This window comes from Gossypium arboreum, chromosome 11, assembly GCF_025698485.1.
Source record: "Gossypium arboreum isolate Shixiya-1 chromosome 11, ASM2569848v2, whole genome shotgun sequence".
Taxonomy (NCBI): domain Eukaryota; kingdom Viridiplantae; phylum Streptophyta; class Magnoliopsida; order Malvales; family Malvaceae; genus Gossypium; species Gossypium arboreum.
In genome coordinates, this window is record NC_069080.1 from 83817613 (window position 1) to 83845108 (window position 27496).

General features: G+C 34.8%; 1 protein-coding gene and 1 pseudogene across 1 annotated transcript; both read left to right on the forward strand.

Annotated features, from left to right (window-relative positions):
* Positions 1–12335: 12335 nt before the first annotated feature.
* On the forward strand, positions 12336–13530 carry LOC108473133 (protein TRACHEARY ELEMENT DIFFERENTIATION-RELATED 7A-like). Its single transcript, XM_017774687.2, has one exon. It carries the CDS (start codon positions 12434–12436, stop codon positions 13301–13303), a length of 870 nt encoding a protein of 289 aa, XP_017630176.1. The 5' UTR covers positions 12336–12433; the 3' UTR covers positions 13304–13530.
* Positions 13531–18383: 4853 nt separating this feature from the next.
* Positions 18384–23068, forward strand: LOC128283896 (uncharacterized; annotated as a pseudogene).
* Positions 23069–27496: the final 4428 nt, after the last annotated feature.

Sequence of the window (27496 nt, forward strand, 5' to 3'; positions counted from 1 at the left end):
AACTCTTTAAATATTATCATGATTATATAATATATAATTGTTTATAAATATCTTTATATTTTTATATTTTATCTAAATAAATTAAGAATTGAAGTATAGTATTTACAAAGAATTTTGCATGAAATCAACTTAATTACAAAATAGAAAATAATTATTAAAATGTATCACATACATAAGTGAGAAATTTTAACTAGTTTATTTGAATTAGACATAATATAATATAGAATGCTAGTTTTAACTTGGCTTTCATCGATATTGGTCATCTTGGTTTTTAATGCTTGTATGAATGGGTTAAAGTTATCGAATAGATTTTGGATGGTATCTAGGTTTTTCTGATTTTCAAGATCAAACGATTAGTTAACTTGTCATAAGTTTTTGAATGGTATCTAGTTATTTCTAAGTTGAAATGTATTTAAACGGGTGAAAAAGCTATTATTTTATTTTTAAAATGCACTTTGAATCACTTAATTTCAAGACTAAGAACTTAAGTTAAAATCATTTTGGTGAAAACTCCTCAAGCAGAATTTTTGGTTTGGATTATAATTAGATTTACTAATTTTGGCTTTGAATTAAATTTTAAATCATATTAAATTTTTATATATTATCCCAATAGTGTATTTATTAACTTTATATTTTTAGAGCCTTATTTATTATGAATTTTAGGACTTCCTTATTTTGTTTCAGTTTTCTCTTTAACCTCTTCTATCATTGGCACATATTCAACATTATTTTTAAGTCCAAGTCTTTTATTTTCTTAGTAAAATTTAGTCAATGCCAACATTACATAGGCTAGCCAAATTATTTTTATTAGGTGAGTTTTACTCTTGGTTTTTCTTTTCATTATTTATGTAAGCTTAGGGGCTAAGCTATCAAATCCAACTAGGACTCGTTATTGTTACCGCCCATAGCCTTTTAGAAGTCCTAACCCAACTAGGACTCTTAATTTTTAGCTTGTTATTTGCTTATACAGGATTTCCACCTACCCACCTGTAACTTAGACTTTCATTTTTTATGAATTGAATGTGTTTTTCTTAGTAAAATTCTTCTCTTGTGAATTTTTAGAAGTTGCTTTCAACTTAATCTTTCTTGAAGATTGTTGTGGGTGTTCTTCATCACTCAACTTACTAAGCAGTAAACATTTGGAGTTGATTAGACCCTTTAATGTTGTTTGTTGAATATTATTTTCAAAGGACTCCATTGGACATCACCTTTCGACATCTTCTCTCTTATCATTTTTTAATCTTGAATTATGTTTACTGAATCTTTTCCTTATGTTCATTAGTTTGTCGTAATTTTAGGTTTTAAGATCCAAAGTTGTAACACCCTGTACTCGACTCGATTGTCGGGTTCGAGTTACAAAATGTCACATTTATTGTTGAAGTAATTACGAACACATTTATAAATCATTAAAAAATTTATAAATCTTATCATTTTAATATCTCATTTTTTAGTGTTGTCCGAAACAATGGTTTCGGGACCACAATTCTGGTTAATGAGTCCATAATTTATAGGTATTTAATATTTTTAAGGTTATATGATTGTTATTTTAAGATTTGATTAGCTGATTTTATTCTTTACTTAGTTAATTTGGTAAAAAAAGATTAAATTGTAAAAGTTGTCAAAGATTAAATCTATTAGTCAAAGATGTTAAATTGAGTATTTAGCATGTTAAGTGACCTTGATAAGCAATTTGCCCAATAATACGTATAGTGGACGATCATGGTTGTCTTTTGGTGAAATTTTGATTAAAATCAAATGTTAATTTGGTAAATGGGTCAATAAGAATTATGAAACAAATGATAAAATAATTGGTATCATCTTCTTTAGGGTATTCCACCGAAAATCACAAAGGAAAACTCCATTTTTTTTAGCTTGAAGCTCTAGTTAGCTAAGTAGAGCGTGTAAGTGTTTCTCTCACCCATTCCCGGTAATTTTTACATTTTTAAACTTGTTGTAGCTTAAACTATTAAACCCGAGGATGGAATTGTGAAAATATTAGAGTTTTAGGGATTGTCTAGTAACAAATGCTTAGTGTTTTTGAGTTTTTGTAATGGACTTATAAATGTGAATGCTAAATAAGATTATTTTGTAAAAAGATTTTTGTTAATTTTTAGTTAAAAGATTAAATTGTTAAAATATTTAAAATTTCAAGGAATTTTTGTGAATTGTGAATTAATGAGGATTGTTCTAACATAGGAAGAATTTCTATTGGCTTTGGAAATTATGAAACTTGGACAAATTTGAAATTTTGAGATTAGGGACTAATTTGTACGAGCTGTAAAATTTTAAAGAAAATGTGTAAATAATGGAAACTTAAGGGTCTCATGCATTGAATTGAGTTTGTGATATATGTGAATTTAATAAATTAAATTTAATTACTATATAGATCAAGAATCGAGTCAAAAAGAAAATAATCATGGAAAGGGGAAAATTACGAAATAACCCCTAGGTTTTTACCGAAAGCGGATTGTAGGTAAGTTCATAGTATAAAGGAATTAAATTGCATTACATTTACCTTGATATTGTTTTGTACTAGCTAAATATTTTATTTTGAAGATGAAATGTGAATTGATTACTAATATGTATGATTAGATTTTGTATTTGTTGAGAAATGGATGAAATTATGAATGATGAAATCTTAGAATAAACATCTTGATTTCGTAGAATATGTAGAATAATAGGGAAGTGCATCTAATTTCATTGTGATGAATTTGGTTAATTGCCCGTTTGAATGTAGTAAACAACTAGGACATGATTGGCATGTCAATAGGGTTAGTATGTGTGCTTGTACAGAATTGCACTTCGGTGGCTCTATTTACACTTCGGTGTCTCTATATGTACTACGATGCCTCTGATTGCACAATCATGCCTCTGATTGCAAAATCATGCCTCTGTTTGCACTTCAAAGCCTCTATTACACATTTATGATGCCCTTAGTGTGGTGTAGTTACCCGAGTATCTAAGTCAAGGTACTATGGTTCATCAGGCTAAGTGTTAATTGATTTACAACTTAATTACTTACTTAATGCCTTTGCATATTTATGATGTTATCAAGTAATAAGGGTTCAAATGAAATTCTTACTTATGCATATGGATGTTTACATTGAGATAAATTGATTGATGGAATTGGTTAAGTCTTGGAAATGTGTTATTATGTTATACATGAATAATACTAATATGGTGTGAATTTGTATTTGGTTATCAGGAATTAGAATTTGTCTTCTTGTTTGTTTATCTTGGTTAAATTAAACTATGTTTAAACTATGAACTTATTAAGCTTCTCAAGCTTACTTGTTTCGTTTATAGTTCTTTTGTAGTTGTCGTTTTGCGGACTGACTAGATGGATCGAATTGGAGAATCATACCATCCAGCCATCTTGGTAGCTTTTGTATTTCATTTTGGGATGTCGCATGTATATAGGTTTTTGTTGTTGATATGTAATATATTATGTTATAATGGCATTTCTAGTTAAGTAGTTAGTTTTGGATGTATGTTTGAGATCCTTAATGACAAGAACTAGGTGATGATTTGGAATGGTAAAGTTGTTGTGTATGTTTATATTTTAGCCAATTTGGTTGATGGTTTGAGCATGAATAGATGACTAATGTTAAATGTTTTCTTAGTTGGTTATTTGATTGAATGATCATTAATTGTGGTGCCTTTGAATAACACATTAGTTAGGCATAGAATGGATGAAATTTTGACATGTAATTGGTGATTTGAATGTGCTTTTGAACCATGGAAATGAGCTAGATATGGTATGTCTTGTTGTGCAAGAAATGGTGCTTGATTTGACTTGATTTAGAGGTTAAAATGGAGCACATGGCCTGGGACACGGGTTGTCACACGGCCGTGTGCTACACACGATCACCTTACACAATTGTGTATATCTATTGTTTTAGGTGCAGGTTTTACACAGTCTGAGATACGGTCGTGTGTCTCAAAACAGTTTGTGGCACAGCCTGGAACACAGCCTGTAACACAATTGTGTGATCCATCTTCAAATACACACACGATTTGGCACACGACCCTCAACACGGTCATGTTTCCTTATTTTGAATACTCACATGGGCAGACACACTGGTTGGGACACGGCCTTGTGTCCGGACTTCGAATGTTCACACGATCTGGGCTATGTTACACGGCCGTGTGACCCCTGTTTTCCAAATTTACAAGTTTTTTTGAAATTTGCTAATTTGCTTCGATTTGATCCTAAATTGTTTCCAAACTATTTTAAAGGCCCTGTAGGTTCAATTTAAGGCCCATAAATGTATTTATTCCATGAATTGATTTATTTGTTATATGTTAGCATTTAATTGTAAAATTGTTTCTATTATGAAGTTAAATGTTCTATTTTGCTCAATAACATTCTCTAACCCTAATTCGGTAACAAAGACGGGACAGGGGTGTTAGAATCATGTTCAATACAACATCACAAGATGTTATATAATCATATCTGAGATTAAAACGAGCTTAAGAAAGCTTTTTCGATAACTCAAGGCAATTTGAGGACTAAAATGTTATATAATCATGTTGTATGAAGGGATCACGTTGTGACATCAGGGGTAGAAACTCTGCATCGTGACTTCAATAGTGTAGTGTCGCGACTCTAAAAATAGGAGGTTAACATTGTGAATTCAACATGGGGTGTCCCAACATGGAAACTTGATGCCGCAACATCAATAGGGTAATGCCGCAACATGAAAGGCAAACTCCTTCAATACTCATACCATTTCATTCAACCTACCAATTTACAAATATCTTTTGATTTTTAGACTTCAAAATACAATTCAATTCACATATGTGCTCAATTACATAGCTTCAATTGTATTTCATTGTCGGATTAGGGTTACGGAGTATTACGATGCATTATGAATCCAAAGACAACATAAAACCATTCAAATATTAATTTAAATATCAAATATTCAAAAAAAATCTTTATTCATGCCATATATACGAATATGGGCCTTAAATCGAGCTTACGGAACCTAAAAATCAATTTGAAAACAATTAGGGACTAATTTGAAACAAAACATAAAAATATAGAAAAATTAAAAATAAAGGTCACACGATTGTGTGGCCAGGACGTGTGATAAAGCCCAAGCCGTGTGGCTCAAGGACATAGCTGTGTAGCTTAGGGACATGGCCGTATGGTCAAATCGTGCACAATTCAAAAATAGGGTCAATAGGCTGTGTAACAACCTATGACTGTATGGGAAAAACCTACACCAAAATTAAATAGGCCATATGGTCGTGTACACCTAAAATGACTTCTAAAACAAGGCAATTCACCACTCATTTCTTATGTACCAATCCAAACCAATATCAACTATTTCCATACCTTCAAAACACATTCAAACATGCTTTAAAGCATACCAAAACATTCAACCTAAGTATCTAACTAATACGCCCTCGTTGGCACCACATTTCATACACTAAACTAAATTTTACATTCAAAGATCACAAAACCTTACCTTATACACATGCCAAACATACCAATTCATCCATTCCATTCACATGTAATTTTACCATATCTCAACCATTTCCAAGAAGCATAAACAACATAACTAAAGGCACCTATATGGACATATACAAGGCAAAACCAAAAGATATATACACATCCACAAGTATGCTTAAACTAAAGCTTTAACAACATAATAACAAAAGAACTTAATAGCTCCCAGTACATGTCATTTATAACCTAACATAAAAATGACAAAAATTCTACCAATTTGAAGAGCGGATAATGTCTGTGCTTTGACTTGGTCTTCCAATCGATCGAGATTTTCGATAATCTATAGGGAAAGAAAATAACTAACGTAAGCAACTAGTACTTATTAAGCTCGTATAACATAAACTTAAACTTACTGAACATGTATATATTCAAATCATTCATGCTTAAATTCATTCATTAAATCATGAGCATATATTTCTTTCCTATACAACACAAACCTCATAAGGTTAGTAAGTATAACAATGAAACGTATAATTGCAACATATCATGGAACATGTAATAATAAACATGTCAAGTACACATTTCATTTCATATATCCTAATACCATAACTTTTCCATTCCAAATGTTCAATCCAACATTTTCCAATTCACAAAGATCATACAACATTTCATATATATATATATATACACACACACACACACACATTCGTTTAAACCTTTATCACCCGTTGAACCAAATGAAATAATATCAGATACTTGAGAAAATGCTCACACAAGCTGTGGCTATAACCGTATATGCTCACATGAGATGTGAAATGGGCCTGCTCACACGAGCTGTGGGTTGGAATGTTAGGCTACACGATGCTGCTCACACGAGCTGTGGAGAATCCATAACAAATGCAGGACCTCAACCATCGGTAGGACATCCAAGACCAGCACCCAGAACTGTAAATAACCCTTAATGACATGTCATTTATATCTTAAGTATTCACGAGGTTCATATAGGCCACTTTACATAACTAAATCATTTAACTCCATTTTCACTATACCATTTCAAGCTCACATCCATATATTTCAAATTTTCCAAACATAATCGTCAATTTAATCAGCATCACAGTTTAGTCCGAAATCATTGATCAACATATATAATTCAATCTAACTATACCTAACATGACTAATAGTTAACATGTTACCAAGTGCATAAGTTTAAACAATATATGAACTTACCTAAACAAAAATGGTTACGAATACGATGTTGGCGACTAATCTGTTAATTTAACTTTTCCACGATTTAAGTCCGATTGATTCTTTTATTGATCTAAATAATAATTTTCATTTAATTAATCCATTCAAACATCTCAAATAGTTAAACTTAAGTTTATAATCCCTTTCATTATAAATTACAAAATTACCCCAACATTTTACTCTTTATGCAATTTAGTCTGTAAACCCGAAACTTACAAATTATTCACATTTAATCAAAACTCATGCTATCTAAATTTATTAAGGTCTCTCTAAAGCCCAAAATTATCACAATTTAACAATAATTCCATAAAGTTCTACTACTTTAACAATTTAATCCCTAAACATTAAAATTACTAAAAGCTACGTTACAAAATAGTCTTATTTAACAACCAAGCTTAATAATCTACCATAAAACTTCAAAAAAAATTTAAAATCATCAATGAAATAACCTATAACATTTAAAAATTTAAAAATTTCCCCCCAGGTTAGCTAGATTAAGTTAAAACGATCACAAAAACATAAAAATCATTAAAAGGGAAAACATTGCATACCATGCATGAAAACGAATCTTGGTTGATTCTCAAGCTACCAAAAATGGTGATTTTCAGTTCAAAAAAGAAAGAAAGAAGATAATAGAATTTTTTTTACATATTTGTTTATGACATTTTTTATTAATTACTAAATTACCCTTAAATATTTACTTAACAATTAACAAAACAATGTCCATAACCGTCAACTATATATCTATATGGTATATTTACCATTTAAATCCATTAATTTATATTTCTATAGCCATTTAACACCTTTAGCTATTATGAACTAACTTTTTCAGTTTTTACGATTTAGTCCTTTTTATTTAATTAACTATATAAGCGTTAAAATTTTCTAATCAAATTTTAATACAACCTTGTATTAACCCTATAAATAATAAATAAATAATAAAACACTGACAAACTAGTCAAAATTATGGTCTTGAAACCATTTTTTCGATACCACTGAAAATGGGCAGTTACAACTCTTCCCCTAAAAGGAATTTTTACCCTAAAAAATCTTACTAGAGAATAAGTTCAAGTAATGCAATCTCATAGCTTTTTCTGGTTCCTAAGTAGCTTCCTCAATTTTGTGGTAATGCCAAATAACCTTAATTAAAGCTACGTGTTTATTTCTCAATTCTCTGATTTCTTGAGCCAGAATTTTAACCGGTTCCTCACTATACGACATATCATGTAATAGGTCATTTTCAGTGAAATCAGAATAGTGATTTCAGGACCACAAATACGAGTCAAAAAGAAAATTTATTTTAATATTATTGCATGGTCCATACTATGATAGGAATGTTATATGAAAATTCTGATAAGAAAATTTTATAGATTATGTGCCTAATTATGGAAAAGACCAAATTGCATAAAATGCAAAAGTTGAATTCTAATAGCTAGAAGGATCAAATAGCTATGGAATTCAAAATTTGAGGTCCTTATATAGTAATTATACCATTAAAGAAAAGTTAGTAGATATTTTTGGTGATTCATCCATGAAAAAATTAGAAAAGGTTAATGACTAAATTGGAAATCAAAATAATTAAAAGATGATAAATATTTAAATAGAAATATCATCTTATTTTATATCATCTTCTTCCCCAAAAATATATGGAAACCCAAGGAAAGAGAAAACAAGCTTTTTTAGCCTAATTGGGTAAGTATTCTTGTCTCGTTTTTAGTAATTTTTATATTTTTGAGATCGGAATAGTTTAATCTATCTATTTTGGGGATTAATTTGAAAACTTATCAAAGTATCAAAGTTTTGCCATGGATGAATTGTAACACCCCTAACCCGTATCCGTCACCGAAACAGGGTTACGAAGCGTTACCAAAATTTTTCAAAACATTTGCAAATATTTCAAGTCAATTACTATTAATTTTCCAAAATCATTCATAACACCCCTTAAATAGACCCTCGAGGCCCAATATGAACATTAAATTTGAATCGGGACTTAATCGGGAACCTAATAATTTTTGTGAAATTTTTAAAATTTTTCCAAGGTGCAGCGCTCACACGCCCATGTGGTCAAAGGGACATGCCCATGCTACAGGCCATGTACGACCCCGTGTAACTCTCTGACTTGTGCACACGCCCTTGCCACACGCCCGTGTGCTAGGTCGTGTGGTTAATTAATTCAATTCTAAATTAGGTGCAAGTTTCACAAGGCCAAGACACACGCCCGTGTTCTAGGCCGTGTAGCACACACGGCTGAGACACACGCCCATGTCTCTGCCTGTGTGCTCAATTCTGAGCATTCTGTTTCTCAAAACTAAGATGCATGGAACACACGGCCTGACTTCAAAATGGCCACACGGGCGTGTTGCCCTTCCACACGGGCATGTGGCCGTGCTTCATGATGAAAATTTTCTAAGTCCTCAAACGTTTCCAAAGTCTTCAGTTTAGTCCCGAACCACCTCAATGTATGATTTGGGCCTCTTAAACCCATTTAAGGGATGTTGTACTTGAGACCGAAAGGTTTTAAATAGAACAAAAATTTTTTTATGGCCTTGTTTTGGCTGAGTGCTTATGTTAAAGTCTGATAATACCTTATATCCTGTCCCGATGTCGGACACTGGTAAGTGGTGTTACAATTTTCCATTGAGATACTGTCATACGGTATTGCTGAATACAAAAATGTGATATGCGAAGCTCCGGGCCTTGTGGTGGGAAACTTCATTGTTTGAGCATCAAGGTGGATATGAGATGGATCGATATTGATGATCATTAGGTTTCATAAAGAAACACTGCGACGGCGATCAGTAGGCTTTTTGGAGCAATATCGTGACAATGGTAAGGTCCTATGAGGCAACACCTCAAAAAAGGTTTAATGTGTAAAACCATAACTCAACTATGGCAACTAATAGAATTTTTCAGGACAGTAAACACGGGGTAGTCCACCAATACAGTAAACACGGGGTAACCCATTGGGATAGTAAACACGAGGTAGTTCGTTGGGACAATAAATGAGGTAATCTGCTAGGATGGTAAACAAGAGGTAGCCTGTCGAGATAGAAAACACGGGGAGTCTTCCGAGATAGTAAACATGGGTAGTCCGTCGAGGCAATAAACACGGGGAGTCCGCCAGGACATTAAACGTGGGAATTTCAAGTGTAAGACCACAGTTCGACAATGGCAACATGGGATCCGTTGGGACACTAAACTAAGGGTAGTTCATCAGGGTGATAACTAAGATAAATCACGCTCATGGAAAAAGAGTTAAAAGAATAATGTAAGTGTTAACAAGTGGATTTTAAGGAAATTCATCAAACAAGGAAAAAATAGTAAAAAAAGGGAAACAGACTGCCAAAATAGTAATAATAAAAGCTAATAGGGTGTAGGGCGATAACCTAGTTAAGATTTGTTGGGGTAATGATGTGTCGATAATGCCTTGTACATAAGTAAGGAAAGGGGACTTGTCTATAGACCACGAGTAAGGTTCTGCTATTAAGTACTGCCAAGTAGCGATTTAAAAAAGCTTGGCATGTCAAGGGAACACCTAGGAAGGTTATTGAAAGATACGCTCTCGATGTAAGGATCGTTGAACTATGGTTACACAGAAAGAGTTAATTGATGTAGTTCTTCAATTGATCCTTGATCTATTTTGATGTGACCACGAAATGGTTTGGCATAGGTATTAGCCAAGGTGATCTATGCCTCCTAAGAGGTGGTGGGGAGGCAAGAAGAGGTTGAATGGGTAGAGAGACTACACCAAGGAGTGCATTGAAAAGAAGACGATCTTGGTCTTTCCATGTTGTGTATGTTAAATTTGGAGTCGACTTACCATCAATTGTGATAGTTGGTGTGGAATTGGGAAGAGAACCATAGAGAAAGCGATAAAGATAATATCATTCTAATAACCTTCTTATTTGAAGGCTCTACGTAACGTAGTTGGTTTTTTATCAGTTTTGTGATGTTTGTAGTGTTGATTATTTGGTTCTTGGATATTTTGAATAATGGTACGAGTAGTGGAAAATGCAGAGATGTCTTCTGAATCTATTATGGTTGAAGAAGAACATGGAAAAGAGGAAAAAAAAAAGATACAGAAAAGAGAAAGGGGAAAAGACAGGTTAGAAACATGGGTGTTCTGATACCATAAAGATGTTGAGAACAATGTATTAATTTTATTAATTAAAGGTAAGGTATATATATACATACAAGATGAGATTGGGTTGTTTGACCAAATCTCAATTAATAGCGAATCAAATATTCTAAATCTAACTAATTACCTAATCTATGGGATTTGTTATCAATTCAAAATATTTATAGCACCTAACAAGATAATTACGAAATATACAATTAAATAATTAATAAAACAATTCCTCTAATAGTTTATAACTTAAATTTAGTAAAACTTTTTAAATATATATGTTTATTTAATGCATACTCTTATATAATTTATTTAATGCATACTTTATAACTTATTTAAAACTTATTTTTCCAAAACTTAAAAGTTATATAACATGGTTAAGACTAATTATAACATTAAAAAATGTAAACTTCATAAATGATAGTTTTATTTTAAGATTTTCAATTAAATTAACTTAGAGAATAATTAATTGGGAACGAGTACTTCTAATTAATTTAATTTTCTAAATATTTAGTTAAAATTTAATAATAAAATTTTAAATTTTAAAAACAGAATTTGATTAGTAACGTAATACAAAAAATTTATAATTTTTAAACAATAGAATTAAATTATTTTTAAACAATCCTTAAAAACAATGATTTTTCCTTACAATATTATTTTAAAAAATTAAACACTATCCATACCGTATTATAATTTTTTATAATATATAATAGTTGGATAGAATGTTTTTACAATATGTTTACCGCATGTAAAAAGTATTTTTTAAACTAAATTTTTTTAAATAAAAATATTTTGTGAAATAATATAAATTTACATTTTATAATATTACTTAATTTTAAAAATAAAAATAATTTAATTTTTTAAAATTTATAAATACAATTAACCATACATCACACGAGTAAGAAAACTAATATCATATATTAAACTCTAAACTACTTCATTGATGTTGAAAGTTAGGCTTTAAAATGATTTTAGCAAAGTCTAAGATGGTTTCAGTCATTCATCCTTCTTTCTAAGGTAATACAATCATGTTAAGATGATATATTCAAGATTGAAGGTGAATAAAATGATCAAAATATCATATCAAACAATCGAAAGATATTTTGTAGAAAGAAAAACATTAACTTAGTTTGTGTTGTAAATCCTAAATATAATGCTTTTACCTATTAGAAATTACAATTCCTTTACATTTTAAAGCGTATATAACTTAGTGAGATATATATACTCACATTGATGCATAGATACATAACCTAATCTGATTTAGTCCTTAATTTTGGGAAGATTGCAAATCTGAGCATATTTGGTCCACGTATAAAGTAGTAAAACACAACAATCAGAGCAATTTGAACTAAATTCTTTAAATTCAACTACAATACAAGGAGTGCTTTTTAATGCAATCAATGACAACTCAACAACAATCTTAGCATAAACGTGAAGTAACTAAAACCTTAGAAGTATGCAAAACCATCAAACCATGTACTAGACTAAAGCCTAGCCTAACCAAGACTAACATCTCTGCCTCTCTCTCTTTATTATATATATTTACTGTCTCTCATAATGCCATAACAGAATTTACTACTTCCCATTATCACGCGACATACTATACCATGGCTTCTAACTCTATTAGGACCAATTATTTTCCATATTTTCCTCTGTCACCACCCCATGGTACTCCACTGCCTCCAAAAGTATCCCCCCCAAAGCTGACCCCTCCTTATAAACCTCTATCTCCAAAAGTGGCACCACCCCATTATATTCCAACCCCTCCAAAAGCACCTCCGGCTCCACATAACCCCATTACGCCACCACAACCACATTCAGTGCCTGCACCGCCACATCATCTAACACCACCCGCAACGCAACCACCTCCCTCTCCTACTGTGGCACCACCAGCACCTGCTAATAAACCACCTCCCTCTCCTACTGTGGCACCACCATCACCTTCTACTAAACCACCTCCCTCTCCTGCTATAAAACCACCACCCTCTCCTACTCTGACACCACCACCACCCTCGCCAATTGTGCCTCCACCACCCCATCATCCATTCCATCCACCTCCACCACCTCACTCTATTTCTCCACCATCACCACCTCATGTAATTCCGCCTCCACCACCACCATCCGGACATCAGTCAACTGTAATAGTCATTGTCTTTGTTTCTATCGGCGGTCTGTTCTTTTTCGCATTCCTCTCAGTTGCTCTATTCTGCTTCATTAAGAAGAGAGCGAAGAAAACGGTTCAAAAAACAGAAATACTTAGCATAGATGAACATGTAAAAGTCGAGGAAGCCATTGTACCAGGCCCTCATGGTGCACAAAACACCGTATTACTTGTAGAAGACGATATTCGAATTGACGAAGAAATCAAGAAAAACAAAAATACTAGTGAAGGATTATTGCATTCACATCTTAAATCTTTACAAGAAATTTCTCATTCTCAAGCTTGTGATGGATACGGCGGCAGCAAAGCCTCCTAGCTCACTCGTCATCACCAGCATCAGTTGTGAGAATGAATGGCATCGGTAATAAACTAATAGCTCGCTCGATCGTTATGCTCCATAATAATCCTGCTGTGCTGGATTTTGTTATACTGAATTCCCCCCATACTTATTATATCTCCTTTGGGAGTTGGTGTGAACTTCTTCAATGAGATACTTTGCTGTACTCATCGACTTTAAACGAATAAAATTTCTCCAGCAAATAATATATAGTGTTACATCAAATTCAAAAATTCAATTAAATTAATAGAGAATTTTACTCAATTTAATTTTACCATAAAAAATTTTCAATCCAAATCCTTTAAAACTAAACTGAATTTAAGTTGAATTCGAAATTGTCAACCCAGAATAATTAGTTAAAGTAAATGAAAGTAATCCACACTTACATTATGTATATTTTAAGAAGAATTAATAAAATTACATTTGTAAACTAAATTAATAGTTTAATTTACATAAATTGAAATTATCAATTTTTATTCTAATATTTTTTTTTGCTCAATCAAAATAATTTTATTAATAATAAAATCCTAAGAACATGATAGCAAAAGGAAACAAAAGAATAACCCAACACTAATAACCACTACAAGCAGACTGATTAAAACGAAAAAATCGTCACTGAAAACAAAAATTCGTCTGTTCAAGTTTGAATATTATATACCAACAGTCGTGACGGTTATTCTGATAGAAAAATCATCATCGGTTCATGTAGCGTGGGTATAAACTTTTAACAATGAAGGATGTGACATCAAACAGTTGTGAGGCTTTATATTGATGGTTTGTTTAACGCCTCAATTTATTTCGATATTCCGTACGAGATTCTTCTAATAACTTTTTAATAGTAAATCCGATAAAAAAAAATTCATTTCCTATCAAATTTTATTACTTTCAAATTATTGGGAAGTCATTGGAGTGTATTTTGAACTATTTTATAGTTTCGAGCCTAATCGGATAAAAATATAAATTGAAGGGTGAAATATTATTTTTCTTCTTGAGAGCTTTTAGCCATTTGGAACCTAAATATGATTAAATATTAAAGTTTATGGTGATGTGTGCCAATGAGATGATTTTTGAAATTAAATACCAAAAATTAGCCATTAATGATCAATTTTGACTACAGACACTGACTCTTTGACTTTTGACACAAGCCTTGTATTTTAAGTACTAGAAACAAAAATAAAAGGGGAAAAGGAACCCTACGTCGCTCCATATCAGCAAGCTTGGATGGCGACCAGAAAGTTTCCATTTTCTTCTATTTATTTATATCCTACACAAATCTCCTTAAATCTTTAACTATTTTCTTGTATTTTCTTACAAAATGACCTTGTAGAAATCATATTAGCATAAAAAATCATCACCATTCTCATCACCCAAACACATAGAGTTTGAATTCTAGTGTGAGAATGTTGAGCTAGAGAGAGAAGGAAATGCTTTTGGCAAGAATTTGTGTTTTCTTAACATTCCATCATCTCATTTCATGTTTGTTTACTTTAAAATGGTTGTTGAGCCATTAGTATGACCATTTAATGCTAAATTTGCTTTGTAAAAAAATATTGTTTAGTATGAATTATGGAGAGAAAGAGCTTGCTAGAAAAGGTCATAGCAAAGGTCTGGAGAAAATAGTAGAGTAAAGGCGTTGGAGGAGCTTCCTATCATCTTTTGCAATTTGGAAATTATGTTTATGATGAAACTTATTATATTTTTCCTTGTTAGATGTAATATCTCGATTTTGGGCCTAGTCGGAATAGTGGTTTTAAGACCACAAATCTGAAGTAGAAATATTTACTTTATGATTATTTTGAGGTCTATGGCATGATTTCATGAGTGAGTGAAAGTTTCCTAAAGAAATTCTGTGAATAAGTGTCCAATTTGAATTTTAGGACTAAATTGTAAATTTTGGAGATTCTAGAAGCTTTAAGTATGAAATGACTTTAGATTATTAATTAGAGGTCCTTAAATAGCAATCTGTCCACTTTTTATTTTTATGGATAAAAATGGGCATGCATGGGTGAAATTTTAAAGAAAGGCCTAAAGGGCATTTTGGTTATTTTGTAAATAAATGGATTAAAAGGGAAAATAAAGCCAAAATCTATTCATCTTTTCCATGCTTGTGCCGAATTTGAAGAGTCACCATAGCTAGGTTTCTTCAACTTTTCAAGCTTGAAAATCAAGAAAAACGGAGTCCGGGCCTAGACCGGGGAAAGTGCAAGATCTTGGACTAAATCAAATTAACTGTCCATATTTTGTACCGAGGTAAGTTTGTGTGTAATTGATATAGCATTTTATTATGTATTTAACATTTAATGTTGCATGAATTGTATATTTGTATTTGTGAATATTATTGATGTTGTCCGACAAGGATTTGAGGTGACGAAAGCCGGTTGAACCTTAGGAATACTTAGGATACAAATAATTACGACATTTGGTTGATGAGATCCCATATAAGACCATATTCGGGATATGGCATCGACATCGGTATGTGTTATCATATAAGACCATATCTGGGATATGGCGCTGATACGATATTTCGTGTAAGACCATGTCTAGGGCATGGCATCAAAATGAGATTTCATATAAGACTATATCTGGATATGGCATTGATGTGAGATCCCATGTAAGACCATGTGATGCGAGCCCGCCCAATGGTTCAGCTAGTTCGAGTAAAGATCATCTGACGCTACCACAAGGCCCTATCACCCAAGCTCGAGCTAAGGCTTTCAAAGATTCTATTTCAGCTCTTGTAGCTTGAATTTGGGATGAAACTCAGCCCAACCGCAGCGAGGAAGCTTATATTAACTCTTCTAGTTCACCTCGCAACTTGCTACTAGTTCAGATTCAGCTCATGTCCAGCTCCCTAGCTCGAGTCCAGCTTACGAGTCCGAACCTAGCTCGAATTTAGCTCACGAGCTTACCCTCAGCTCATTACTAGCTCATGCACCTATATCTCATTTCAGCTCAATTGAGCTCCTTTTTATTTTTCCACCTTTGCATTTTTAATTAATTAAATAAATTGCACGTTACTTTTAGCTCAACAAATATTAAAGTATTTAATTTGTCCAAAAATCAGAACATGAAATTAATGTGTTATGCTACAGCAATTTAAAGTGTCTAAATTAGGACGAATTTATTTCTTGTTATTTAGTGCGGCCGAATTTAATGTGTCTTAGTTCCAGCATGTTTTTAATTTGTCCTAGCTTATTACATGATTTAAATGTGTCTTTGAGCTACTGGAATTAATGTGTCTAAGTTGAATTAATGAGCTGAATTAATTTAGGTGTAGGTACATTGTAGGGATGACATTAAAGCTAGATAGATGCCGTTTTCTCTTCTCCAAGAGGCATGATGGTTCGGTTATTGGAACAGCCACCTCAACCTGTTGTTTGTTCTTTTCAAAGTGTCCGATCAGCTCTCCAAAGCAATTTGAATGTTTTCACATTTGCTGAACATTCCTTTCACACCTATAGGCTGTTCGGTTTAGTGTGTTCATAGAAGGGAGGCTGCTCACATTCGGTTTCACACTTAAAGGTCTATTGAGGTGCTCCAAGTTGCCTTTAATTAGCTCAACACTTTTCAGCTAACCAAGGCTGTCCAATTAATGAAGTACACCCCTTGGCCGAATTTAAGCTTGCCCATTCAGCTCATTTCAGCTCCTCCATAATTGTTTAGCTACTAGAAGCTTTAAGAGGCTATCCATTGATGTTTTCCATGGCTAAGCAGTTTCAAGGAATTTTCCTAAATATATTCTGGAATTTTCTAACTTAATTAGGCTGAAAACAAAGGCTGTTCAGCTAGCTTAAGTTGGCTATTCGGCTAGCCTTCTAAATGCTATAAATAGCTAGTTCATTTCTTTGTTTAAAAAAACTTTTGACTCTTTGTTAATGTTATGCTGCCAAAATTGTGAGGCAACTTTTTCTCCATTTTGTTCAAAGATTCGATTGGCTTTCCTAGCGATCTAGCTGCGTCAACCGTTTCCTTTGTCGAACCCGAACTTATCACTACCCGTAGTATGGCATTTGAACAATACCGAGGTTTCTATCTTGTTAGATAGTGGGTCGAGGTTTCCTTCACCAAACCTAAACCGAACTCAAAGGGCCTATAGACAACGGGTCGATACCATATCGGTATTGGTTCTTGTTTGCACTTTTTGTTCAATCCATATTTCTTTTAAACCTATTTCTTCTTTACCAAATCGAACCTAAACTGACCAATTTGTTCAAATCCCTTCGTTCATACCATTTCATTCATACCATTTCGTTCGTACCCCTCTTTCTTCTTCGGCCATTCCTTCAACTCAACTAAACCTAACGTAACTTCTTGTCGACGATCGGGCAATCACTAATACGACTCGACTCACCCAAGGTGAATCGTATCATCTGGTATCAGAGCTACTAAAACGAGAAGTTCGTGCGACGAAATCATCCCCAAGCTAGTCCAAGTGTACTCAAGTAAGTAGGATCTGGAAAAAAAATTATAGAAACAAAAAATTTTCGTATACCGAAGTTTTCTCATTTTGATTAGTTTGTTACTGTTACTACAAAACCAAAAATCTACGCAGCCGAAGAAAAAAAAATCGCGTACAGAAGTGTTCCTATTGTATTTAGTTTGCTGATATAGTACAAAAAAAATTATACAAGTTTAAAAAAAATTTCGAAAAAAAATCCGAAAAAAATTTGAAGTGAAAACTTGTTCTATTGTAATTCAGTCCCGATCCATCTTCTATTCTACTATCCCTAATCATATACACGCCACACTTTTAACCCAATTCCCTACTCTTTCAGCCTACCCTAAATCGAGTACATCAATCACTTGTTACCCCTTTTGAACCGACCACCTAGACCAAGGACTAAGCCTTAACGAATCTGCTTACGAAATCACGAGAAAAGGTTAAGAGAGGTAAAAGGCACGAGAGTTTTAAGTGCAAAAGAGTGGAGGTAAAAGCCTAATCTCGAGTATAGATACGAGTGTGAGAGAAACATCTTCTTTTCCTTTTCGAGAGATTGTGAGGTTTTGTGGTGAGGTTTACTTTAACAAAGTTTTAATGTCACAAGAGTCAGATCACAACATGGAAGATCGTCCGGTAAGACAACCCGTTCGCAACGTCCTCGACTTAAACATGCAAGCCTTATTACGAAAAATAGAGCAACTTCTAGATCGAAGGCTCAATCCCATCGAAGACCGTTTGTTCCAAGTTGAAACGAATGACCAACGTGAAAGAACACCCGAGGGGGTTAGACCAAGACAGGAGAGGCCAAATCAGAATCGGGGAAGACGAAGGGTCCAAGACGATGAAGTAAACAACCTTAGTGATCTTAAGAGTGAACAAGAGTCCACTGCTAGTTTTCGTCGAAGAGAACCACGGCAACGAGGTCGAAGGCGAGAAGATGACGATCTCAAGAACATCAAGCTGTCCATTCCACCGTTCCAAGGTAGATCAGATCCGGAGGCCTATCTTGAGTTGGAAAAAAAGATAGAGTTAGTTTTCAATTGTCACAATTACTCCGAGAATAAAAAGGTGAAACTCGCAGCTATAGAATTTTCGGACTACGCCATGATCTAGTGGGATCAACTAACCACTAGTCGGAGGCGAAACGGAGAATGTCCAATTTTTACGTGGACCGAGATGAAGGCGGTGTTGAGGAGACGGTTTATTCCTTTGTACTACCACCGAGAGTTGCACCAAAAACTCCAAAATCTCACACAAGGGTCCAAAAGTGTCAAAGATTACTACAAAGAGATCGAAATTACGATGATTCGGGCGGATGTTCAAGAAGATCCCGAAGCAACGATGGCGCGATTCCTGGCCGGTCTAAATCGAGATATAGCAAACATAGTGGAATTACAACACTACCTTGAAGTGGTTGACATGGTCCATATGGCCATCAAGGTAGAAAAACAACTCAAACAAAAAGGCCCAAGCTAAGGATTCTCCACTTCTAACACTTCCAAGTGGGGCCAAAGTTCGAGTAAAGGCCTTCCAGCCTTTCGAGGAAAAGAATCCACTGCCCCTCCAAAAACCAACAAACCGAACACTGAAATTAACAAAGGCAAGGCACTGGAAACATCGCTCAATCGAAATCGGGACATAAAATGTTTCAAGTGTCTCGGAAGAGGACACATAGCCAGTCAGTGTCCAAATTGAAGAACCATGGTGTTGCAAGCCGATAGCGAAGTTGGAACGGAGGACGAAGAAGAGAAAGAATTCGGATCGACTTCTGAAGTCGATGAGGACTTAGAACAGCCCATGGAAGGCGAATTACTTGTTGTGAAGCAAAGTCTAAGTCTCCACGGCACAGAAAATGATCTCCAACGAGAAAATATATTTCATACTCGTTGTCAAGTTGGAGGCAAAGTCTGTAGCGTCATTATCGATGGAGGCAGCTGTACCAATGTAGCAAGTACCATGATGGTCGAAAAACTTGGTTTGCCTACTACCAAGCATCTGAGCCCCTACAAACTTCAATGGCTCAACGATAGTGGAGAACTTAAGGTAACAAAGCAAGTACTTGTTTTATTCACCATTGGTAAGTATATGGACGAAGTACTTTGCAACGTTGTATCGATGCATGTGAGGCATCTACTTCTTGGTCGCCCGTGGCAATTTGACCGACGGGTGCTACATGACGGGTACACTAATCGATATACCTTCAAGTTCATGGGAAAGAACGTAACCTTGGCACCATTATCTCCCAAACAAGTGTACGATGACCAAATGAAATTAAAAGTTTCTGTCGAACAAATGAGAGAGAAAGAAAAGGAAGATTGTAAAAAAACAAAAGAAGAAAAAAATAAGAAAAAGAAAACAAAAGAGATTGAAAAGAAAAACAACAAAGAAAAAGAAGAAAAAGAAAATAAAATCAAGAAAATGAGTGTTTTTGCAAAAGCTAGTGACGTGAGAAAAGCTTTGATGATGAGACAACCTGTTCTTATACTTTTGTATAAGGAAACTTTGATTACTACTAATAATTTGCCCGACACCCTTCCCTCTCCTGTTCTTTCTTTGTTGCAAGATTACAAAGACGTTTTCCCGGAAGAAGTCCCAAGTGGTCTCCCACCACTTCGTGGGATCGAACATCAAATAGACTTTTTGCCGGGAGCTGTAATTCCAAACCGAGCTGCCTACTGAGCCAATCTGGGGGAAACTAAAGAATTACAACGGCAAATCCAAGAGTTGATGGAAAAAGGCTACATACGCAAGAGCCTTAGCCCCTGCGTTGTTCCTGTTCTGTTGGTGCCGAAGAAAGACAGGACATGGAGGATGTGCGTTGATTGCCGAGCCGTCAATAAAATTACAATCAAATATCGTCATCCCATTCCTCACTTAGATGACATGTTAGACGAACTTAGTGGAGCCACGGTTTTCTCAAAAATTGACTTGAAAAGCGGCTACCACCAAATCCGAATGCGAGAGGGCGATGAATGGAAAACGGCGTTCAAGACCAAATACGGGTTATACGAGTGGCTAGTTATGCCTTTTGGTCTTACCAACGTGCCTAGCATGTTTATGAGGTTAATGAATTACGTTTTAAGGTCCTTTATCGGTAAGTTTTGTGTTGTATATTTTGACGATATATTGATCTATAGCAAATCCATTGACGAGCATGTAAGACATCTGTAATCTGTTTTAGAAGTTTTGTGAAAAGAGACATTATATTCTAACCTAAAAAAATGTTTATTTTGTTCTGATAAAGTTGTCTTTCTAGGTTTCGTGGTTAGCGCGAATGGTCTCGAGGTAAATCAAGAGAAGATTAAGGCCATTCAAGATTGGCCAAGACCTACGAGTGTCAACTCAAGTTAGGAGTTTTCATGGACTTCCAAGTTTTTACCGACGCTTCGTACCAAACTTTAGCACTATCGCTGCTCCTCTTACAAGAATCATCAAAAAGAATTCCTCTTTCCATTAGAGTGATGAACAAGAAACTTCATTTAATAAAATTAAAGATTGCTTAACTAATGCTCCTTTACTTGTTCTTCCAGATTTTGCGAAGACTTTCGAGATTGAGTGTGATGCCTCAGGTGTGGGAATCGGAGCTGTTTTGACACAAGAGGGCCGACCTGTGGCTTACTTTAGTGAGAAACTCAGCGGAGCCATACTCAACTATCCGATGTATGACAAAGAGATGTATGCACTCATACGGGCACTTGAGATGTGGCAACATTATTTGTGGCCAAAGGAGTTCGTCATACATTCCGATCATGAATCCTTGAAGCATATCAAAGGCCAACGTAAATTGAACCGCCGCCACGCGAAGTGGGTTGAATACCTCGATTCGTTTCCATATGTCATCAAGCACAAGAAGGGTAAAGATAATATAGTGGCTGATGTGCTCTCGATAAGGTATACCTTGTTATCATATTTGGATTCCAAAATTCTAGGTTTTGCTTTATTGAAAGATACTTATGCTAATAACTCTGATTTTGGTGAGATCTACGTTACTTGCAAAAACGGTGTTTTTAACACTTGTTATAGGCACGAGGGCTTCCGTTTCAAGGAAGGTAAATTATGCATTCCCTGTGGATCTGTTCGAGACTTACTAGTGCATGAGGCATATAGTGGCAGGCTTATGGGCCATTTCGGAGTCAATAAGACGCTTGCCACTCTCCACGAACACTTCTATTGGCCACGGATGTGAAAGGACTTGGAACGGGTCTGTGAAAGGTGTATAGCATGTAAGCAAGCTAAATCGAAGGTTCAACCCCATGGTTTATACGCGCCACTACCCATCCCTGAGGCGCTGTGGGTCGACATTTCTATGGACTTTGTTCTTGGACTACCGCACACAAAAACAGGGAAGGACTCTATCTTTGTAGTTGTTGATAGATTCTCAAAAATCTCTTATTTTATTGCCTGTACTAAGACTGACGATGCTGTTCATGTTACAAACTTGTTTTTCAGGGACATAGTACGACTCCATGGCATCCCTCGCACCATTGTGTCGGATCGAGATGCTAAATTTTTAAGTCACTTTTGGAGATCTTTGTGGGGGAAATTAGGAACTAAACTTCTATTTTCGACTACTTGCCATCCCCAAACTGATGGCCAAACGGAGGTCGTCGACCGAGTCTTATCCACTTTACTTCGGACCATCGTGCGTAAAAATTTGAAGTCGTGGGAGGATTGTCTTCCACATATTGAGTTTGCGTATAATCGTTCTGTCCATTCCGCGACAAAATTTTCACCTTTTGAGATTGTATATGGATTTAACCCTTTGACACCTTTAGACTTATTGCCTTTGCCTACTGATCAGTTTGTTCATGCAGATGTTAAGAAAAAGGCGAATTTTGTCAAAGATTTACACCAAAAGGTGAGAGCAAATATCGAGGCTAGGACTGTGTCCTATGTGCGAAATGCAAACAAAGGTCGAAAATGGATGGTCTTTGAACCCGGAGATTGGGTTTGGGTTCACTTGCGCAAGGAACGCTTTCCGGTCCAACGTAAATCTAAGCTACTACCTCGCGGAGACGGACCTTTCCAAATTCTTGAACGAATAAACAACAATTCTTATAAAGTTGATTTGCCAGGTGACTATAATGTTAAGCGCTACTTTCAATGTTTCAGATTTATCCCCTTTTGATGCAGATTCTGACTTGAGGACAAGTCGTTTTGAAGAGGGGGGGAATGATGCGAGTGAGCCCAACGGTTCAGCTAGTTCGAGTAAAGATCATCTGACGCTACCACAAGGCCCTATCACCCGAGTTCGAGCTAAGGCTTTCAAAGATTCTATTTCAGCTCTTGTAGCTCGAATTTAGGATGAAACTCAGCCCAGCCGCAACAAGGAAGCTTATATTAACTCTTCTAGTTCACCTCGCAACTTGCTACTAGTTCAAATTCAGCTCATGTCCAGCTCCCCAGCTCGAGTCCAGCTTACGAGTCCGAACCTATCTCGGATTTAGCTCACGAGCTTACCCCCAGCTCATCACTAGCTCATGCACCTATATCTCATTTCAGCTCAATTGATCTCCTTTTTATTTTTCTAGCTTTGCATTTTTAATTAATTAAATAAATTGCACGTTACTTTTAGCTCAACAAATATTAAAGTATTTAATTTGTCCAAAAATCAGAACATGAAATTAATGTGTTATGCTACAGACAATTTAAAGTGTCTAAATTAGGACGAATTTATTTCTTGTTATTTAGTGCAAATTAATTTAATGTGTCTTAGTTCCACATGTTTTTAATTTGTCCTAGCTTATTACATGATTTAAATGTGTCTTTGAGCTCTTGGAATTAATGTGTCTAAGTTGAATTAATGAGCTAAATTAATTTAGGTGCGGTACATTGTAGGGATGACATTAAAGCTAGATAGTGTTGTTTTCTCTTCTCCAAGAGGCATGATGGTTCGGTTATTGCAATGACCACCTCAACCTCTTTGTTTGTTCTTTTCAAAGTGTCCGATCAGCTCTCCAAAGCAATTTGAATGTTTTCACATTTCCTGAACATTCCTTTCACACCTATAGGTTGTTCGGTTTAGTGTGTTCATAGAAGGGAGGCTGCTCACATTCGGTTTCACACTTAATGGTCTATTGAGGTGCTCCAAGTTGCCTTTAATTAGCTCAACACTTTTCAGCTAACCAAGGCTGTCCAATTAATGAAGTACACCCCCTTGGCCGAATTTAAGCTTGCCCATTTAGCTCATTTCAGCTCCTCCATAATTGTTCAGCTACTAGAAGCTTCAAGAGGCTATCCATTGACGTTTTCCGTGGCTGAGAAGTTTCAAGGAATTTTCCTAAATATATTCTATAATTTTCTAACTTAATTAGGCTAAAAACAAAGGCTGTTCAGCTAGTTTAAGTTGGCTATTTGGCTAGCCTTCTAAATGCTATAAATAGCTAGTTCATTTCTTTGTTTAAAAAAACTTTTGACTCTTTGTTAATGTTATGCTGCCAAAATTGTGAGGCAACTTTTTCTCCATTTCGTTCAAAGATTCGATTGGCTTTCCTAGCGATCTAGCTGCGTCAACCGTTTCCTTTGTCGAACCCGAACTTATCACTACCTGTAGTGTGGCGTTCGAACAATACCGAGGTTCCTATCTTGTTAGATAATGGGTCGAGGTTTCCTTCACCAAACCTAAATCGAACTCAAAGGGCCTATAAACAATGGGTCGATACCATATCGGTATTGGTTCTTGTTTGCACTTTTTATTCAATCCATATTTCTTTTAAACCCATTTCTTCTTTACCAAATCGAACCTAAACGACCAATTCGTTCATATCCCTTCGTTCATACCATTTCATTTTCGTTCGTACCCCTCTTTCTTCTTCGGCCATTCCTTCAACTCAACTAAACCTAACGTAACTTCTTGTCGACGATTGGGCAATCACTAATACGACTCGACTCACCCGAGGCAGATCTATCACCCTGGCTGGGACATGGCATTGGCATCTTATTGTGTGTATGACAATCCCGAGTATCTTTAGTATTCCAAATGGTTCAACGGTAGTCTAAGGATTGGTCAAAGAAATGACGAGGTATGATCATGTTGAAAAGGTATAGGTATGTACGCCAAACTCGTAGTTATTGAGATTATGAAATGATAAAACTTCGGTAAGATGAGAATAAAGGAATGATGATCTTGAGTTTTATTGAACATTATGTAATTGAATGAAATAGGATATGACTACAATGATTATTGAGAATAAGATGGACTAAGTTATGTTATGTATGTATATAAGAATGTATATTTGTATTACTTATTATTTACATGCAAGCTTACTAAGCTTTATGCTTACTCCCTCTCTTTTCCCGTTTCCTTACAGTGTCGCCAAGCTAGCTCGGGGATCGAAGGATGATGCAGCTCGATTCACACTATCAACTTAATCTTTTGGGTATAGTGAATTTAAGTATTTTGAGTATGACATGTATAGGGACTTGGTCTTTTTGTATATGTGCCATATTGATTTGCCAATTGTAATGGCTAGTGATGATATATTGATTCATTTTGAATATGGCCATGAAGTGTGGCTCATATTGATTATTTGGGTTGTAACCCTAATTAATTATGCATGCATGCAAAATGTGTTTATGCTTGTTGTGGTTGCTCATGATAATGAGTGTGATGGATGGAAAGTATGATTAATGTGTATGGTAATAAATGTGGAACAAATGTATAACATGGAAGTAGAATAGCAAAGATGATTATCCATGAAATTGGTGTGGAATACCTTGGGTAAACCTACTAACATGAATATGTTATACATTGGCTTATTAAGAACATAAAATGTCTATGCTTCATATGATAAATGTGACATGTTGTATGCCATGAAGTGGGTTTAAGTGTGTGAGTGCTTAAGGGTGGCAAATGGCTTGGAAAATAGCCTAGAAATTATCCACACGGTTGGACACACGGACGTGTGTCTAGGCTTTGTGTGACACACGGTCTACCCCATGAACGTGTGGTCCGGCCATGTGTGCCCTGCACCCTAATTAATGCAACACAGAATGCCCAGTAGTAAACACACAGGCAAAGACAAGGCCATGTGTCTCATCTGTGTGAAAGACACGGCCTTAGGACATGGGCATGTGCCCAGGCCGTATGAAGTCTGCACTTAATTTTTGGAATTTAGTTTGCCACACGGCCTAATCACACGGACGTGTGACTTGGCCCTGTGATCTTATTTGGATGATGACGTCATAGTCAGAGAGTTACACGGACTAAAGACACGGGCGTATCCCAAGCCACACGGGCATGTGTGACCACACGGCCTACCCACACGGGCTTGTGACTCTCCAAAACAAGAAAATTTTTTAAATGTCGAAAAGGTTTCGAAAGTCCTCGGTTTAATCCCGAACTACTTCCAATGTATGTTTTGGGCCTCGTAGGCCCTTATAAAGGACAATTTGCATGTGATTGAAAATTTTTAAATTTGGATGAAATTTTATTGCTCAGTTTCGTATGTTTGTTTACGTTTAAGTCCGGTAATGCCTCAAACCCTGTCCCGGCGTCGGATACGAGTAAGACCTATTACATTAGATAAATTTAAAATATGAATAGAAATGTTAAGTTTTAGTTATGAAAGTGAAAATGTAGTTTGATGGATATTGAACTTGTGAATATTTTAGTGATAGGTTAGAAATGTGATATGATAAAGTATATTTTTTTACCATTTGTTGTATGTTTAATTATGGGAGCAGTAATATTAGAACTTTAAGTATGTTATAATGTGAATTTGGTATGAGTGAGTTTCTGTAAGATCATGAAATTGAAACATGGTAATCTTGTACAAAAGGCTTGGTTGACAATTCAAGTATTGTGAAGTAGGAAAAACCTGATTCATTCTTTGCTTTTGTTTTGGTGTACGTACACTGAGTAGAAAAAATTACAAACAATGACTAAAATGTGTGGTGTACTACAAGTGTAGCAAGTTGAGTTGTAATCTTTATAAAGTGTACAGTGAAACACTTTATGGAGTCTTCTAAAGATCGAACTCATAGGAGACAGGTTGATAATATTGAATTCAAAGGAACCAACATGCAAAATAGAAAGTCTAAATAACTATTATTTAACAACTTATAGTACGGTAAATCTTGAATTGATGGTTTTATACTAAAATTATATCTAAGGGCTTAATTGTAAAAATTTCAAGAATTACAAATGAATAATCAAAGACAAAAATTGTAGTTGATTAATATATGTGTTGACAACTAATTCTTGGATTCAGGAATTAGATGGAAAATTTTTTTCTAAACGAATAAATTAATACCTCTTGATCAATAATTTACCAAATTACAATTTAGTCAAGTTCATCTCTCCATCTAATTTAGACTAAAAGGGAACAATTTCATTTCTACTCGATAAAGTCTTATCTCAGTCTCACTTATCTATAATTTTACCTAGAGTTAGCAATTCTAAGTTTCTCTTTCTATTCAATTTAGTCCTTAATCATTAAAATAATTGCTCAATAGTTCAATTTCCCAACTACCCAAAGAATTTAGTTCATGCTAATCTTTAACAAACAATACCTAATAATTTCATGCCCATTTAAATAATCAAATAATAAAAAATTTAAAGGGTTTAGAAATTGCTCAAATTTTTTAATGAAGTCCTTGATTTTGATTGCTGCGATGGAGCATGAACACAAGATTCCATAATTTTTATTACTCAATTGTAACTTTTGAATAAAAATTCACTAAAATCTATTGAAATTGAAAGTGAAAACTCAAGGTTACAAGAAAGTCGT